This window comes from Misgurnus anguillicaudatus, chromosome 3 (genome assembly GCF_027580225.2).
Source record: "Misgurnus anguillicaudatus chromosome 3, ASM2758022v2, whole genome shotgun sequence".
Lineage (NCBI taxonomy): Eukaryota > Metazoa > Chordata > Actinopteri > Cypriniformes > Cobitidae > Misgurnus > Misgurnus anguillicaudatus.
Genome location: NC_073339.2, coordinates 18,570,761 through 18,587,626, shown reverse-complemented (window position 1 = coordinate 18,587,626; position 16,866 = coordinate 18,570,761). Strand labels below are relative to the sequence as shown.

The 16,866-nt window shown below is 39.8% G+C and overlaps 1 protein-coding gene across 3 annotated transcripts in view; it reads right to left on the bottom strand.

The window, feature by feature from the left end:
* stox2a (storkhead box 2a) overlaps positions 1–16,866 on the bottom strand; it is a 68,543-nt gene that overhangs the window by 6,837 nt on the left and 44,840 nt on the right. For all 3 annotated transcript variants that reach the window (XR_008644408.2, XM_055205032.2, XM_055205033.2), the window contains exons 2-3: positions 8,472–8,624; positions 53–2,537 (exon numbers count right to left, since the gene is read on the bottom strand). Coding sequence is in view for 2 of the 3 variants with exons in the window: in XM_055205032.2 (XP_055061007.1) it covers positions 53–2,537; positions 8,472–8,624 (2,638 nt within the window). In the remaining variant the exon portion in view is untranslated. The remainder of the gene's footprint in view (positions 1–52; positions 2,538–8,471; positions 8,625–16,866) is intronic.

The following is a 16,866-nucleotide window of genomic DNA, read 5'->3' as shown; positions in this document are numbered from 1 at the left end:
TGTAATATGCACGATATTTACAAGCATCTCTCATCAATTGCTCTGTACTTACCGAGGGGAGTTAAACCCACTGTCTACAGTCACACTACTGCTGTCCATGCTGTCCAGCCGTGCTGAGTGAGCCGACTTCTGGCTGTTATTGTTCTCGCTTTCCTTAGGGCTAAGCAGAGTCAAGTTGTTCTCAAACTTCCGCTGTAGATCACGCTCTTTCTCCCGTTCTAGCAACCACTGCATGGTCCCTACTCCTCCGCCACTCTCTCCAGCCCCTGACCGTCCCTTTGTCTCTGTTGGAGCTGCCTCTTTATGGGGGGCTTCTTCCACCTCCTCCTCCTCATCATCATCATCAGACACGTTGTAATAGTCAAAAGCAGCCTCAGATGTTGAGGGGGCACCTTGTTCTGAGCCTGTAGGTGCTGGAGCAGAAGCAGACAAAGGGGTGGAGTTAGGTGGCTGTTGTGTCTCCAGAGTGTCAAGGACCTCGGATGATTTCATGTGAGGAGTCTTACGCAAAGTGCCTGACTTTGAGTAGCCGCTGTCCACATAGCTCACAGTCAAAATATTATGTGGCGGTTTGAACAAAGTGTCCTTACTGAAAATCTCTTTCCTCTTGTCCACCCCGCCACCAGTGCTAGCACCACCTCCCCCACCCCCTGGATCAGTGTTGTGTTGGTGCTGTAACAATCGTCCATTGGGCATAGGCTCAGGGGTCTGGCTTGGTGTGGGTTTGCCAGAACCATTGTGGCCCTTGGTAGAGGAGTCCTCCTTGTACTCCAAGGAGTGAGGCGAGGTGAGGTGCGGTGTCTGCCGGTCAGCTGGAGAGCCCTTGCGGATTCCGTCAGATGGGGTTAAAGTGTCATGGTCAGATTTGCCCAGAGGCAGTGGGGCAGTAAGGATTGTTTCATTCGATGTATTGCACTGGAAGTAGTCATCGGCCAAAGGCTTTGGCGACAGGGCCTTCAGGTCACTGTAGGCTGGCAAGCTGTCCCTGCTCTTATTCCTTTCAAGAGGACTGCAAAGTCTTGATTCATCCAGACTCAATTTGCCCATATCAGGTACAGACATTTCAGAGCTGAACTTTGCCGCAGAGAACATGATGCACGAGTAGTGCGGAGCCTTTTGAGAGGAGGCCCTCAGCGTCCCATCATCAGTATAATAGCGGCTTCTGTCATCCGGACTGCGGTCATAATCTTCAACTGTGCCAAGTGTAGAGCTCCCACCTCCCAGTGGTCCCTTGGAGTTGTCCATAGAACGCGATCGCTCTTTAGCTTTATCAGACCGCTCGTTGCGTGACTTGCGGTCCTGCGTGTGACTGTGGCTACGGTGCACTTTTGAATGTGATGTCCCACGTGAAGGCTCGGGGAAAGGCATCTCTGTCCGCCTCTTTGCAAGTTCCCCCGATACATCCCACTCTGGGGTAACAGGAAAGTGCGACTCAGCAATATTGGGGTTGCTGTGGACAAGATAGGCACCACCACTCCTGCGTTCCACCGTGTACATTCCCTCTCTTGGTGAGCGTACCAGTGAGTGGCTAAAGAAACGGTAGTCCCTTTCCAGACTTACTGCTTGCAGGTCAAGATTTGAGCCTTCAGAGGGGTCTCCTCTAGAAGCCCGTGTCTTGCTGTGCGAACGCGACTTTCCATGTGGCACGCGCCGGTGGCCTCGACTGCGCCGACTTCGGGCACTGTGCTGTGCAGATGAGTTGGCCTTACAGCGCTGAGCACGTTCCTCCTCCAGCCGCTTCATGACGGCTGTATGACGAGCCACATTTTCCACAGTCAGGTCCGGGTTGATTCGGCGGATGATCTCCATTTCCACCTCACGGGGTATAGCTGTGGCCGATGGCGTGTCCTCATCCCTCAGGGGCCACTCCTCTGGAGGGAACTGTGCTGAAAAGGTGGCCAGTTGTTTGGTCTTGTCCTTCTTGAAGCTCAAGCGGAACAGCTTCAGCCCAAACTTCTTAGACTGCCTCTCACAGCTCCCCCCACCACTGCCCTCTTTTTTCTTGGTCAGTGTGTCTGTCTTGTAAGAAAAGGTGGCGGTCATGCTTTTGCTCTTGTCTGTGGGATCAGGAGGGTGCTGAATGGCAGGTGGAGGGGGTGGGGGTTGAGGGTATGAAGGGGGATCTCCTTTGGGTTCTTTTGGGGACTTCCTTTGAATTGTGGATGTATGAAGGTTGGTCAGCTCATCGCGATATGCATTATAGGACTCACTGTGATTCTTAGGATTAGGTCTTTCTCGCACACATCCAGAAGTGGAGGGAGTGATGGTTCCAGATTGTGGTGATGTACATTGCTGTTGTGGTGGTGGTGGCTGTTGTTGCTGCTGCTGTGGCTGAAGTTGTTGTTGTTGTTGCTGTCGATCTGGATGCCGCTCGTCAAGGTGGTACCACTTGCTGTTGGTGCGGATGAGGGAGGGGGTGATGAAGTAGGTCTGAGGAGTAACAATAAAGTAACCTTCTGGTGTGGGGTAGATCTTCCTCTCCCGTACCAACATGTTCAGTGTGTGGCGCAGGATCTCTGGACTCGGAGTGGGTACACCTGATGAAAAAACAATCACATGTAAGATTGATAATCAATTCCATCATGCCAACCTAAAATTAGTGCTGACATATTATTTTTATTCGGCTAAAGTTTGTAAAATGTTAAACATATATCTTCAATCATCAATACTAATGGCTTTTACAGATATGTAACTTTTTGAGTCAAAAGAATATTGCAAACATTTTGATGGTAAAAATGGGTTCATGTTGATGTCAGCATTATCCAAAACAGCTCTGATGTGCCAAAAGTAGGATTAAACATGAGTAGATGTGATCACACAAATAGCAACAGAACGCCAATCAAAAGTAGAACTTTGCTTTCTGATTTATGCCACCACCAATCACAGCAGATCAGGCATTACATCATCTTTCATCATCAAGATTGTAAGTGCCTTTAAAGTTATAACAAGGCCTAAACTGCCATTGTGTGACTTAAGAGGCCCTCTTATTAAACAATACATTTATATGATTGAAAGATTCTGTGAAACATCTTTATTATTTTCCTTTATAAATATTGCTTAAATTAGTAAAGCAGTTTAAGAATAAGTTGAAATTCGTGCAATGAAATAATGCACTCGACATGCCATGAAGTTTGTACTAAGCCTGGTGATACGTTATTCCAGTATAATTTAATAGCATTCCAAAATAATTTTTTTGTGCTTCAAGAAATCTTGACTTTTGACATACACCCACTCTATATTTACGAGCAATTATTTTTCCTATAGACCCCTTCACAGTTCACGTCACAGGCGGATCCCACTGCGCATGTCGGGGTCAGAAAAGCCATTACAGCAGATTGAGTTGCGTATTATTCGGTATCGTCAAAAATGCCTACTTGCAGTTAGACATTCAAATACAGACGTTAGCTTTGTGGCATGACTCAGTACTGTGGATGTCCCTTGTGCAAATGAAGTAAACATGGCCTGTACGCTTACAAACAAGTATTACCAACGGAGTACACAGTGTCCTCAAGTCCTCACTTTTCTCAAATCAGCTTTTTAACACTCTCATCACAGAAACACACTTACAAACATGCATATACACACAATGAATAAAGGAGCAGATAAGCTGTAACTAGTCAGGGTTAAGTGTTGCCTGCCATTACATCATACTGTGGTAGTTGCCATACCAACATGACGCAACCCGGAGACTCTGTGCCTTTTTTCTTTTTTCCACTTCTTTACGTAAAGACAGACAGACCTTATTCAGGTTTGCACACTTTGCAATTTGATTGATGATTTTTTTTTCTAAACAGGGCTGGGCAATGTAAGGTGTAGAAAAGGGTCATTCTACAGAGATTGAAAGTAATGTCTTCAATAAAAAACATATTTCTCTAGATTATCATTTTCATTTACATTATAAGCAGAGTGAAATGTGAAATATAAATTTAATTGTGATTTACGTCATTTTCATTTGTATTTTTTATTAAAAAGCAGTCACTTAACCATTGTAACCGATCATTACAATGAAAATACAGTATTATAAAATATTTGAGACATACGGTTTTGGTTTTCTACAAATTCCAGTTCCAAAATGGGTTACAAAGTCCAAAAAAGGTTGTTTACACCTGAATTGAACAGGTAACGTTTTTTGAATGCATTAAATTGTTTACTACATGGCTCGTTGGATTGCTTGATTCCTATTGGCTAGTCATGACATTTGCAGTTTGTTATTCCCAGATAACAACCGCTCAAAACTAATAACACACGAAAACCTGGATGTTGCAAATCATTTTGACAGGTACAGTTAAGTATTTTTACAAATGAAATATAAATAGTTTTTTAACTCTTTCACCGCCAGCGTTTTTTAAAAAAGTTGCCAGCCAGCGCCAGCGTTTTTCATGATTTTCACCAAAGTTTAATGCCTTCCAGAAAATGTTCTTCTTTAAATATATAAACATACAATATACCAAATGAAAGAACATACCCTCTGCTTTCAAACGAAAAACCAGTTTCATCCTACCTTCAGTGGTTCTTTTGTAATCAGCTTTTGAATATGGGTAGGTTTCTGCAAAAACACCACATTTTGAGCAAAAAGCTGAGATAATTCCATTTTTGTGACAGACTTTTCATAGAGATCCCATTCAGAGCGATCTTTCAAACAGACACGGACATGCAGCCGCTTGCCATAGGGCAATACTTCCGGGTTTAAAAAGTTGCGGAAAAGTTGCGCCACCTGGTGGATAATAGCGGTAATGCAGAAAGACGGAAAATCTCGTCATTGGTGGGGAAGTGTTTTCTCTTAATTGACGAGATATCTCGTCAATGGCGGTGAAAGAGTTAATAACATATATGATATTATATTTACAAATAATTAAACCAAATAATGTGCTCGTGACATTTGACCATCTTGTCTTTTCTTAAAACCGAAAGTAAACAGGATTTCCTCACGGAAGATCTGCTTACGTTAAAAATGAGCTAATAAAATATTTAAAGGGACAGTAAGTAGGGTTTTAAAGGGATACTTCACCGATTTAGCATTCAGCTTTGTATCTGTAGAAACTCGGCAGTATTACTGAATGACCATGTTTCCCTCCCTCATTTCCCCCTGAGAGGAGAGATATCTGCATTTTGGTTCTGCAAAAAAGTCCTCCGATGATGTAATATGACGATTTTTGCATCATCGGAGGACTTTTTTGCAGAACCAAAATGCAGATATCTCTCCTCTCAGGGGGAAATGATGGAGGGAAACATGGTCATTCAGTAATACTGCCGGGTTTCTACAGATACAAAGCTGAATGCTAAATCGGTGAAGTATCCCTTTAAGTGTTTATTTATCAAAATCAATGTCTTTATTCATAAATACCTCCTCATTGGTGTCAAATGACCTCTGCCAGTGATCTGACTTTTCTTTGTAAGCTTAGAATTTCTTCTCTTTACTTACATTGAACGGGTAAGTCCAAGGAGGCTTCCATGTCGTTCCGCCATACTGATAAACTATAATATCAAAAAGGGACGAAAAGTACTAGCCTACCAAACACATTTCCACAACGCCTTTTCATTCAAAACACGTGAACTAGTTGAAACAGACAAGGAGATCAGTGATTACATGACGGCTACCGTAGTTGCAACATGCATTTGGAAAAACGAGGTACTAGAGAGCACTATTCTTTGAATGCAAAACACAATTTCACTAGCCTGGGTGCCAGCCGATCTTAGCCCCGCCCACAAAATTTTAAAAGACGGGAAGATCGGTCTGGCGTTTTTCCGTTAAAGAACTTCTATGTGAAACCCAAAGCTGGTCGACCAATCAAATTGTCAGGGCGGGCTTTATACGATGATGGACAGATGATCAACAGTAACGTAATCAACCACGTCACCAAAGAGCACGTGTGTTGAATCTGTTTACAACGAAATGGCTGCCGCTGTAGAATTCAAATGTGTGGATTCTGACATTGAGTCTGTTCTAAAAGATATCGACAGAGCACTGATTTTAAAAGAGGAACAGAGAATCGAGATCAAGCCATTTGTTGATCGGAAAGATTTTTTTGCTGTCCTTCCTACGGGATTCGGCAAACGTTTCATTTATCAGCTAGCTCCGATGGTCGCTATGAAGACGGGACATGAAAACCCTATTGTCATTGTTGTTTCTCCTTTGGTCGCACTTATGGAGGACCAAGTTAAAGAAGCAACTGAAATGGATATCATGGCGATGCAACTCGGCGTGCATGACGAGATGGATATAATTAGCGGTCGTTCCCAGCGTCTTTTCGGAAGCCCGGAATCGTGGCTGCTGAATAAGTGGAGGGACATGCTAGGCTCCGATATTTTTTGAAGCCAACGTAATGGGTATCGTCGTGGATGAAATTCACCTAATGTACAAATGGTAAGAGATAGTCTGACTTAGTAAATACTTAATGTTGTGATATAAATTAAATGTTGTAAACATAGTAGGTGTTGATGTACGTTCGCTAACTCAAACTTAGTATAATCACAATGTGTCTACTAAAGACGCCATTTCAACATACGTCTCACACCCCGTTGCTCTGCCTGGTCGTAGGTCTATACAATTGAGTGCAGAGGCATTTTTCGGTTGAGACACGCCCCATAATCATAGCCCAATGGAGCGGTATCAGACTCAAATTCTGACTAGAATTGAGTATGACAACGTCAGGCTACAATTTCACCACTAGACTGGGGTAAATCCTACTTATTGCCCTTTAATATCAGTGTGATACAGTATATCCATCCGTGGGGGCTTCTTTCTGCGATAACAACCAGCTGCCTATACATTATCCCTTACATAAGCTACTCCAAAATACTTTACCAATTTACCAAGCTAAATTATATTCAATATATGCTGTTTTTCAGTTTTTGAGGGTGTGTTTATCTTTTTTGAAATATGATGAATTTGACGTTTATCTGTTTAAGAAGTTTTAGTGCAAAAAGTTGATAATTTTTTTTACAGCAAAGACTGTCCCTTTGACATTAATATATGAAGAGTTTGGTTCCAAAACGCAATAAATCCATTTTGACTAATTTGAGTAAAAATGTGTTTTCTATACCAAGAAAGTGACAAGATAAAAACCACTATTTTCTGTTGCAAACTTTCACATTGCATCTTTAGTTTATAATAACATTATAACATTAAAAATTCAAATCCATAACTTGATTTTCAAAGATTTATTATAAAAACTGATTATTTTTTCCGCAAAATGCAATAAATGCATACGTTTTTTTTTAAAATGCCATAACTCTATAGAATCAATATATAAATGTGCATTCATCTTTGCCATGTTATATTCATTTAGTTGACTAGTGTTATACACTGATTAAAAAATATACATTAATGGCATTAATCAAAACACTTACTTTGTCATATTAAGAACACTGTCATTGCTGCTGTCATCCTTGAGACGCCATCACTGAACTTTTTTGACAGCGATCAGATGTAAAATGTTTTGGTCCTGCTCGTATTTCGTCGACTTTGAGTAAAATAATGGAAACGTTTTTCATAAGATCCCCTGGAGTCAATGTGTTAGCATGACAGAAGCTTGATGCTGTCATGTGAGAAGCAACAGCCGGCATTTTTCCTTCGCCCAAGTGCCTCTCACGTAAATTATTCGATTTTGATGGCTTACGTTTCTTCAACGCCACAAAAAACCACCACAGGATAATCAATGCCATCAAAAGTTTTTTTTGTTTTTGTTCAAATTTGTAGTACAAAGTACAAAGTAGATGATGAAAACTAGAATTCCATGTGTATTCAAAGCGCCGCCCTTATAGTTAACAATGCGTGGAATGGTGCACTGTGATTTGTTGAGCAGATTTATTGCATTCTGCAGAGAAGGAGGACTGGCGTTTGTCGCGGTTTGGAAAAAGGGGAAAAAAAGATGACAGAATAACACGGCGGATATCGGATTTTGCATAAAATTAAGAATTTACTTTTTAATACTGACCTGATACAATACTGATTTTGGTGGTAACTAATTTTAAAATGCCATTTATCGCATTTTGGAACCAAACTCTTTATATGTAATTCTTAGTGTCTATATACTGCCCCACCAATATCAATTATTTGCACAAGGAGGAATTATTCAAATCAGGCAACTGCAATAACACGCCCACAAAGTCTTTGCTAGGCACAATTTCCACAGCGCAATCTCCAATCTTGTTGGTCAGTTTCCTGTGTTACAATCTGAAATACTATGCCCAAACTATAACGCATTATAATCCTGTCATCTGCATTACCTTAAATACAGTAAATACATTGTACATCGGGATCAATGCATGTTATAACACCCTTCATCATTTAATATATTACTGCTGCCATGATCAATAGAAACTGCACACATTCCTCTCTTTGAAAGGAAATATGGTAACAGCGCATTTATTGCTCCCAACAAAAAGCACAAGATATGTGAATAAGGTGACGTATAAACTCAGTATAAAAATAGCACTAGTAAACAATGATTGTGTGGTTTGGGGGTTACCTGGAAAGCAGGTGGAAAGGTGCTCCATCAGTGCATCTTGTGTGACAGGCTTGCGGGCAGAGTTCATGGCTGAGATGGCCAGGCACAAAATCTCTCCCAGTGGGATGAACTGAGACTGACTGATGGGTGACATACTGATAGGAGATACATCACCTAAAGAGAGACACACACACAAAATCAAAAGTTTAAATATTTGTTGCGAATAAAAGTGTCACTTCATATGCCAAAATATTAAAAAAATTAATAAAATGTCTCCAAACTGATACTTATCTAGAAACTACAAAACAGAGAACAATAAAGATGGAGAATGTTTACTTCCGTGCTACACTAACAAAGTGTCAAATGAGTAGGATTGTCCACATAATCAGCATTCTTGATGTTTTAGGCAAACAATATTTGAATGACGTATCCAAAATAAACATTGCCAGACATATCGCTACATCCGGGCATCCAATGCTGGAGAATACCCATCCTGCACAATTTACCTCCATCTGTAACCAAACACACCTGAACCAGCTAATGAAGGTCTTCAGGATTGGATTAAAGGTCCAGTGTGTTTTTTTTTGTTGCAGCATTTAGTGGTGAGGTTGCAAATTGCAACCAACAGCTCATTCCACAGCTCACCCCTTAATTTTAAAATGCAAAGAGAAGCTACGGTAGCTGCCACAGGACAAACATGTCATTGTCTGAGACTAGTGTTGGGCGATATGCCCCATTTTGAGATTGTCCTATCGTCAGCCTGCGAAATCGCTGATACACAATAGTGTGGGTGCGTGGCAGTAGTTTACGCATTTATTTATTTGTTCATTTTTTAGTAATTTATGACAAGTCACTTGATTGATGGACAAAAAAGAAGCAAGGGCAACAATGTCATTACCGCAACAGGAAGCCATGCGTATTACAAGCTCATGTGCGAGGAAGAGTCCAAATCATGCGCATTACAGAAGGAGTCCATGCCGAGGGATTTCAAGTCCAAACAAGAGTCCAAGACGCGCGCATTAAGTCCAGTAGCGTGCGAGAAGGAATTCGCGCAAAGTGAAACCCATAAACCATCTCATGCGAGGAAAAGCACGCAATGCGCATGTTAATGTGAAACTATGATGATAATAATAACAATCATCAACTATCGTCATGAAAGCCTGCTATTGTCTATATGTCAATACGATACTATCGTCTATCGGCACAACCCTATCCGAGACAACGTTGCAAGCATGTCAATGGTCAGAAATCATATGGGTCAAATACAAACATAGTGGATGGGAATGTATTTATACCACAGAACTGCAGACCTATAGACGGTTTCATCAGTAACAACATAAACAAGTGGCTGTCGTGGTCCACGCGTAACTTCCGGTAAACTTCGCTAAGAATAAATAACAACAAAGTTCTTTAAACTTAGTTTATTTATATAAAAAGCAAAAAACAGCCAAAACATTTGTTATTTTCGACGAGGCATTTGTTCAAGAGATCAATTTAGCAACTAGTCAGACCATTAAAAAAACGAAACCGAAAGTAAAGTTTGGATCCAGACGTGTATCGCGTCAGCGCACGTGCGTCCGATGAAACCGTCTATAGTACAGGTTGTGGTTCAACAATATACAGGAAATAATGGACACAGTCTAAATCCAATATTGTGACCTGAAGTGTGGGGTGGATGGGCAGCTTTTAAGATACTGTGCGGTCACAAAAGTAGCATGAAGGTTATCCTAGACGTGTGATCGTGTGTGACCAAACGTGACTTTATTCTGCTGACTCAGCGATAAGTCCCTCTTCATGCATACCATGCAGAAAAAACACACGCCATTGTTTCCAAAAAATGTCCCATGCACATCGGATTTAGTAGTCGCACAGCTTGGTGAAAATCAAACATATCACCTAATAATTCATGGGAGTGATTATATTTCACTTATTATGTCCTTTAGAATCCATTTAAAATTATTTTCCTGGCTTTAACATGCATGAAATGAAATATAAACCATATCACAGTCACAATGTTGCAATTGCGTTGAATATATGTGATTGCCTGTGGGAAAATTCTGACATTCAATATAAGTTTATTAAATCACCAGCTCTTATTTCAAAGAGCATCTCTATTACATTATCTAACATCTAAAATGTAGACTAAAGCTTTTGAGTGAGCTATTAATAAACTACCAAAGCACACAGATGTTGTGTGAAAAAGATCTGTCGGATAAACCTTATAGACCGTGCAAGTTATATGCGTAGTGTTAAAGTTATAAACACTAATAACTTATATTTCAGTCAAAGCAGATGGGGTTTAAGCAAAATAAAAATGTATTGAATTTCTTTATATAGATACTACAAATTTATCAAACTCACTGATTTAGAATTGAGAAACACAAAAACAAAATCAGAATTATTATGTGTATAAAAATCAAACTGACAAGCACCAATACAACACTGATTTGGGACTACAAATAGACTGAGACATTCATCAAGAAGCTGCAAAATACTATCCCATCTTGTGCTAAGCTTGCTATATAGGCCTGAATGACTCCTTTACCCAATAAAAAATGACTCTTTGATCCAATCCTTAGCTAACCATGCTAAAAGAAAACATAAAACTGGTCCGAGTTTAGCATAAAGGGCAACAAAGGGTCTGTAGTAGTCGCACTAAAAACACTGCAGGATGCAAATGGGATGACATCATCCACACGACGTGCTGCTCTCCTGGTGTGAATGTGTGTGCGTGTATGTGCACGGCAGGCAAAGGACCATCATTCAAATCCCAGCCTGTTCAAGCAGAGAGTCTGAGCAATGTGGTACTTGTATACTCTAAATGACTTACTGAGCATTAGTGACTGGGGGAGAGACTGGTAAGAGCCTGGTGTTGGTTTCTGTGGTATTAGCTACATTCAGTCATTCTCCATTATGAATTTTATTGTTTTTACTTTAGTAGGAGGAGGATAGAGAGAGAGAAAGGGAGGAGGGAGGCGCAGAGAGACCCCTCCCTCAGCTCCTGTACTGCAGCTATCAGAGAAGGCGGCAGTGACGACGGACGTTAACCCAACATGCACCACTCCACACAAAGACCGGAGAGGTGTGACCAATCACAGGCAAGCTTCATGCACACCTTTTTTTCCCACTCTCCTTCAACACTGCTCACTGACACACACACACACACACACACACACACACACACACACGCACACATTTCTGCTTCCTTGTTCTAGCCTCTCCTCCATCTTACACACACACACAAGCTAGTAGGTGGCCTGCTGAATTCGTTGTTATGGCAACACATCCCAGTTGCTTGCTCTTGTTCCTCAGATGTGTGCTACTCCAGGATTTCTCTCTCGCTCTCCCTTCACCGTCTTCCTGTCTCCATTCCTTCCCATTCATTCGTGCTTCACAGTCAATCTTGTTAATTGTGTAGAGCATGTTGGGTAAAACCTGCGAAACCTTTTTCCATGGAGAAGGATGGTGGCCCGCCACACCAATAATCATCCTCAAAAAATACATAGCTGGCAAAATCAGGCTATATCAAAATATATTACTGCCCTGCTGCCATACGGATTATAGAGGAATGGGAAAACAGAGCATTAGCAGAACGACTTCAAAGGTCACTTAATTCTATAAACCAAACCCTTAAATGTGCTTGTAAAGAAATGATAATGTATATAGCCAATTATATATAAATATGTTTAAAGACAAACATAACTTATTTGGTTAACATTTCCAATCAGAAAAAAAATATTTCCAATCAGGCTACACTATTATAACTGGCCCAAGGAGTTGACTTGAGTTTGTGCTGTCTGTGTGTGATATCTAGTTGTCTTAGACTCAACGTGTAATACAAATGGTAATCAGACAAACATTGTTAATTGTCTTATTGAAAGAGAAGGGCGATGAGTATAATAAACTTGAAGCAGACAATGAGATCGTGTTTCATCCGTTTTCAGAGGAAAAGTAGGGAACTGTAACGCTAACATGAGCGCGAACTTACAAACAACATTAAACTGCTTTGAAAGATTGACGAGCATGTAGCCATATAGAACATATTTATAGAAAATACACTTTACAAACACATAGTAAAAACAACAGGCTATACAAATAAGGAGAAGGAAATAACAGCTTGATAATTATAAAATACATGTTAGTTCTATTAATACACTTAACTATTTCCCCGCCAGCCCTTTTTTAAGAGTTGCCCGCCAGCATTTTTTGTGATTTTCACAAAAGTTTCACAAAATGCCTTGCAGGAAAATTTTCTTCTATAAATATATAAACATATAAATATATCAAATGAAAAAACAGACCCTCTGCTTTCAGACAGACAAAAAAAAATTTGTTCTCTTTGTATAACCTTTTAAATGAGTAGGTTTCTTCCAAAAGACCAAATTTTGAGCAAAAAGCTTAAATAATTGCAATTGCAATTTTGTGAAGGAGTTTTGTTAGAGATCAGATTCAGAACAATTTTTAAAACATACACGGAGTTTAAAATGAATTAAATTTGTTTTTGCTTCAGTTTTTTATATATTTTGGTAATTGGCCATCTAGTGGATAATAATGGAATTACATATTACCGTGAAAACAGGTCAGGACAGCGTCATTGCCAGGGAAATGATTTCCCTTAATTGATGAGATAACTCGTCAATGGCGGGGAAAGAGTTAATATGCATTTGCAGCTGGTTGCATGCTAATATTTTTGCGTTTTGCCTATAGTTGAGTGGTTATGTCCCTGCCATCCATAGATATATATATAATAAAGGCTAGATGTCTCGCCCGCGCTGGTGGCCAATTGAGTGGAACGTCCGCATTTGGCAGCCATCTTACCACAGGTTTGGTTTGTTATAAACGTCAAAGATGTACCTATGACACTGCATACTTATACAAAAAAAATTTTATGAGACATGTTAAAGCATCGAGAATTATAGCCACGTTAATAACGTTTGTAAGAAACCAAACTGTTTGAAAATCGGTAGAAAATTGAGCAAGTTTTGGTTATTAAAAGTACATGCATCCTTAAAACACAAAGCTACGAGTGAGCGAGCGCCCTGTGGTAAGATGGCCGCCAGCTAATGATGTTAGAGACTCCACCGTAAGACATCTAGCCTTTATACATGTCTATGCTGCCATCTATATGCTGAAATCACATATATTCCTTCTATATGTCACTGCCTAAACCAGGGCTAGTCAACTGGCCACCCACAGGCCAAATGTGGCCCTCCAATCATCTTTATCCGGCCCGCCGGTCAACTTTGTCTGATTTAAAATCAGCGTAGTTACTTTTACCTTTCCACTTTACACGACAAATGACGGCCGAAAAACTGGAAAGCGAGTTAGAAATGGGCTGCGTGGGATGCCACACAAGTATAAATACATATGTAGATTAAAGGCTCTAGCTTTGACACGGCTTTACGATCAAACTGAAATTTCATTACAACTGCCACTAGGGGGCGAACTCCGACCGTCGTGTCTGGATGTAGTCTACAATTAAAAGGCGGTTTAGCCTATATATCTTTAAAATATTAATAAAGAAAACATAAAATGCAATTTTAGTCATTAACTCTTTCCCAGCCATTGACGAGATATCTCGTCAATCAAGAGAAAACGCTTCCACGCCAATGACGAGTATTTCCGTATTTCCGCAATACCGCTATTATCCACTAGGTGGCTCCCTTCCGCAACTTTTTAAAACCGAAAGTATTGCCCTATGGCAAGCTGCTGCATGTCCGTGTCTGTTTTAAAGATCGCTCTGAATGGGATCTCTATGAAAAGTCTGTCACAAAAATGGAATTATCTCTGCTTTTTGCTCAAAATGTGGTGTTTTTGCAGAAACCTACCCATATTCAAAAGCTGATTACAAAAGAACTGCTGAAGGTAGGATGAAATGTTCTTTTTTGTTTGAAAGCAGAGGGTCTGTTCTTTCATTTGGTATATTGTATGTTTATATATTTGAAGAAGAACATTTTCTGGAAGGCATTAAACTTTTGTGAAAATCATGAAAAACGCTGGCGCTGGCTGGAAACTTTTTTTTAAACGCTGGCGGTGAAAGAGTTAAGAGAAGACTGACTATATGTGAATACTTGAAATGTAACAATTTATGAAAGTTAAACAGTTATAAACAAAAGAAGTTTAAGAACTTATTAACACTTGCACTTTTTGCAATAGGTCAAAGTAGAAAATATATAAAGGGAAAAATAGGTGTAAAAGTTTGGCCTGCATCATATTTACAATTTTAAAAATCTGGCCCTTGAAGAAGAGTAGTTGAAGACCCCTGGCCTAAACATTCACAAAATTCACATTTACTCTTCAGGAATACAGACCAAAAATATTGATGACTCATCCTGTACTAGACAGATTTTTCTCCAACCAAATGTTGTCTAGAATAATAAATGTCCCTCCTGCTGAAACCAACTATACTAGTCAACATTAAAGCTGTCCTAAGACAAGAACGGGTATTGGGTATTGGTTTTAAGACAACTTTTACGAAAGGTTTTGATCCACTTCAAATGTTGACTGTAGTATTTAGCATAGTTATTGGCTGTGACATAACTAAAGCCTGTTGTTTGCTAAAAAAGTAAAACAAATGAATGGTTTGATATATCCCGCCCCAACTATTTGTTTCCCTAGAAAATAATATAACACTGAAAAGAAAACTCAAATTCACAAGGTGTAAAAAATACAGAAATAATTGACAATACCATGAGAATCATCACAAACTAAAGCACAAATTGTTTGGGGGGGTACTGGTTAGTTAAAATGATAGTTCCCCTGAATAAAAGTGCATATATAAAGAGGTACATATCAAATATCCCAGAAACAATCGAACAAACAGCTTGTCATGCAATACAGAAAAAAATGAACATTCCTCTCTGTCTGTACAGGAAACAATAGTCAAATGGTGTGTGACATTGTGTGCTGTAAAATAACAGCATTGAGTCGGCTTGTGTGGCTCGGCATAAATCTGAGATGACGTCACTTTACCAGGCACGAGCATCTGACAGGAAGAACTGAAGAAAGCACGGAGGTATAAATGAGATGTAGAAAGGATGGAGAGAGTGAAGCTAAGATTCAGAATTGACAGATGAGTGACGGACATACAATCTAAGTATTAAAGTAATAATATTTGTTTATTAATAACTCAATACCCTAGAACATAAATAAATACCCTGCAGATATGCTTATTGAATACGGACTACTTCGATTTCAGAATCAAGTCAGTAAAAAAATACAGTGTTCATTCAAAACAAAGTGAGTCAGCATTTATGCCACACATAATCAGATGGTCTGATGTGCTCCAACAGTAATCCAAATTGAAGAACTGGTTCAGCCAAATATGAAAATTCTCTCATATTTAGTTACCTGTGACATATACCCCGCCATCTGCCCTTACTCACCAGACTACACTACCCATGATCCTCTGCACCCCGTCATTCCCCATCAATCAGCATCTGCACCAGATCACGATTACCCGAACTCATTAGGTACTCATTCATGGTCAGTCATCGTTTCATGTATGCCACAACTCTGCTTCATGTTTCTGTTATTGTATGTTTGAAGTATTAAATAAGTGTTGTTTGTATCATCATCTCCCGTCATGTGTGCATTAAAACTTTACATTACCCTCATGCCACAACAATTTTATATTAAAATAACAAAGGTACAAAACAGATGCTTGTCTTAATGAAACATGCATATGACAACTAGTGCTTCTGTATAGCTCAGTGGAACAGCATTTGCATTAGCAGTGCAAAAGGTCATGGGTTCGAACCGAGGGAACACGCATAAAAATAAAGTAACACCTTACAATAAGGTTGTATTTGTTAAAGGGATATTCCACTTTTTTTGAAAATATGCTAATTTTCCTGCTCCCCTAGAGTTAAACATTTGATTCCTACCGTTTTGGAATCCATTCAGCTGATCTCCGGGTCTGGCGGTAGCATTTTTAGCATAGCTTAGCACAATCCATTGAATCTGATTAGACCATTAGCAACGCGCCAAAAAATAACCAAAGAGTTTGGATATTTTCCCTATTTAAAACTTGACTCTTCTGTAATTACATCGTGTACTAAGACCGACGGAAAATTAAAAGTTGCGATTTTCTAGTCAGATATGGCTAGGAACTATACTCTCATTCTGGCGTATTAATCAAGGACTTTGCTGCTGTAACATGGCTGCAGCAGGCGTAGTGATATTACGCACTTCCCGAAAATAGTCCCCTTGGTTACTTTCAATAGCAGGGGACTATTTTCGGGCAGTGCGTAATATCATTACTCATGCTCGTTTTCCCTTACTCTTTGAAAAAATGTGCATATTTTCCAAAAAAGTGGAATGTTCCTTTAAAGGTGGGGTGCAGGATTTTTTAAAAAACACTTTAGAAAAGGGAGTCGGTCCGAGTACCAAATTACACTTGTAGCCAATCAGCAGT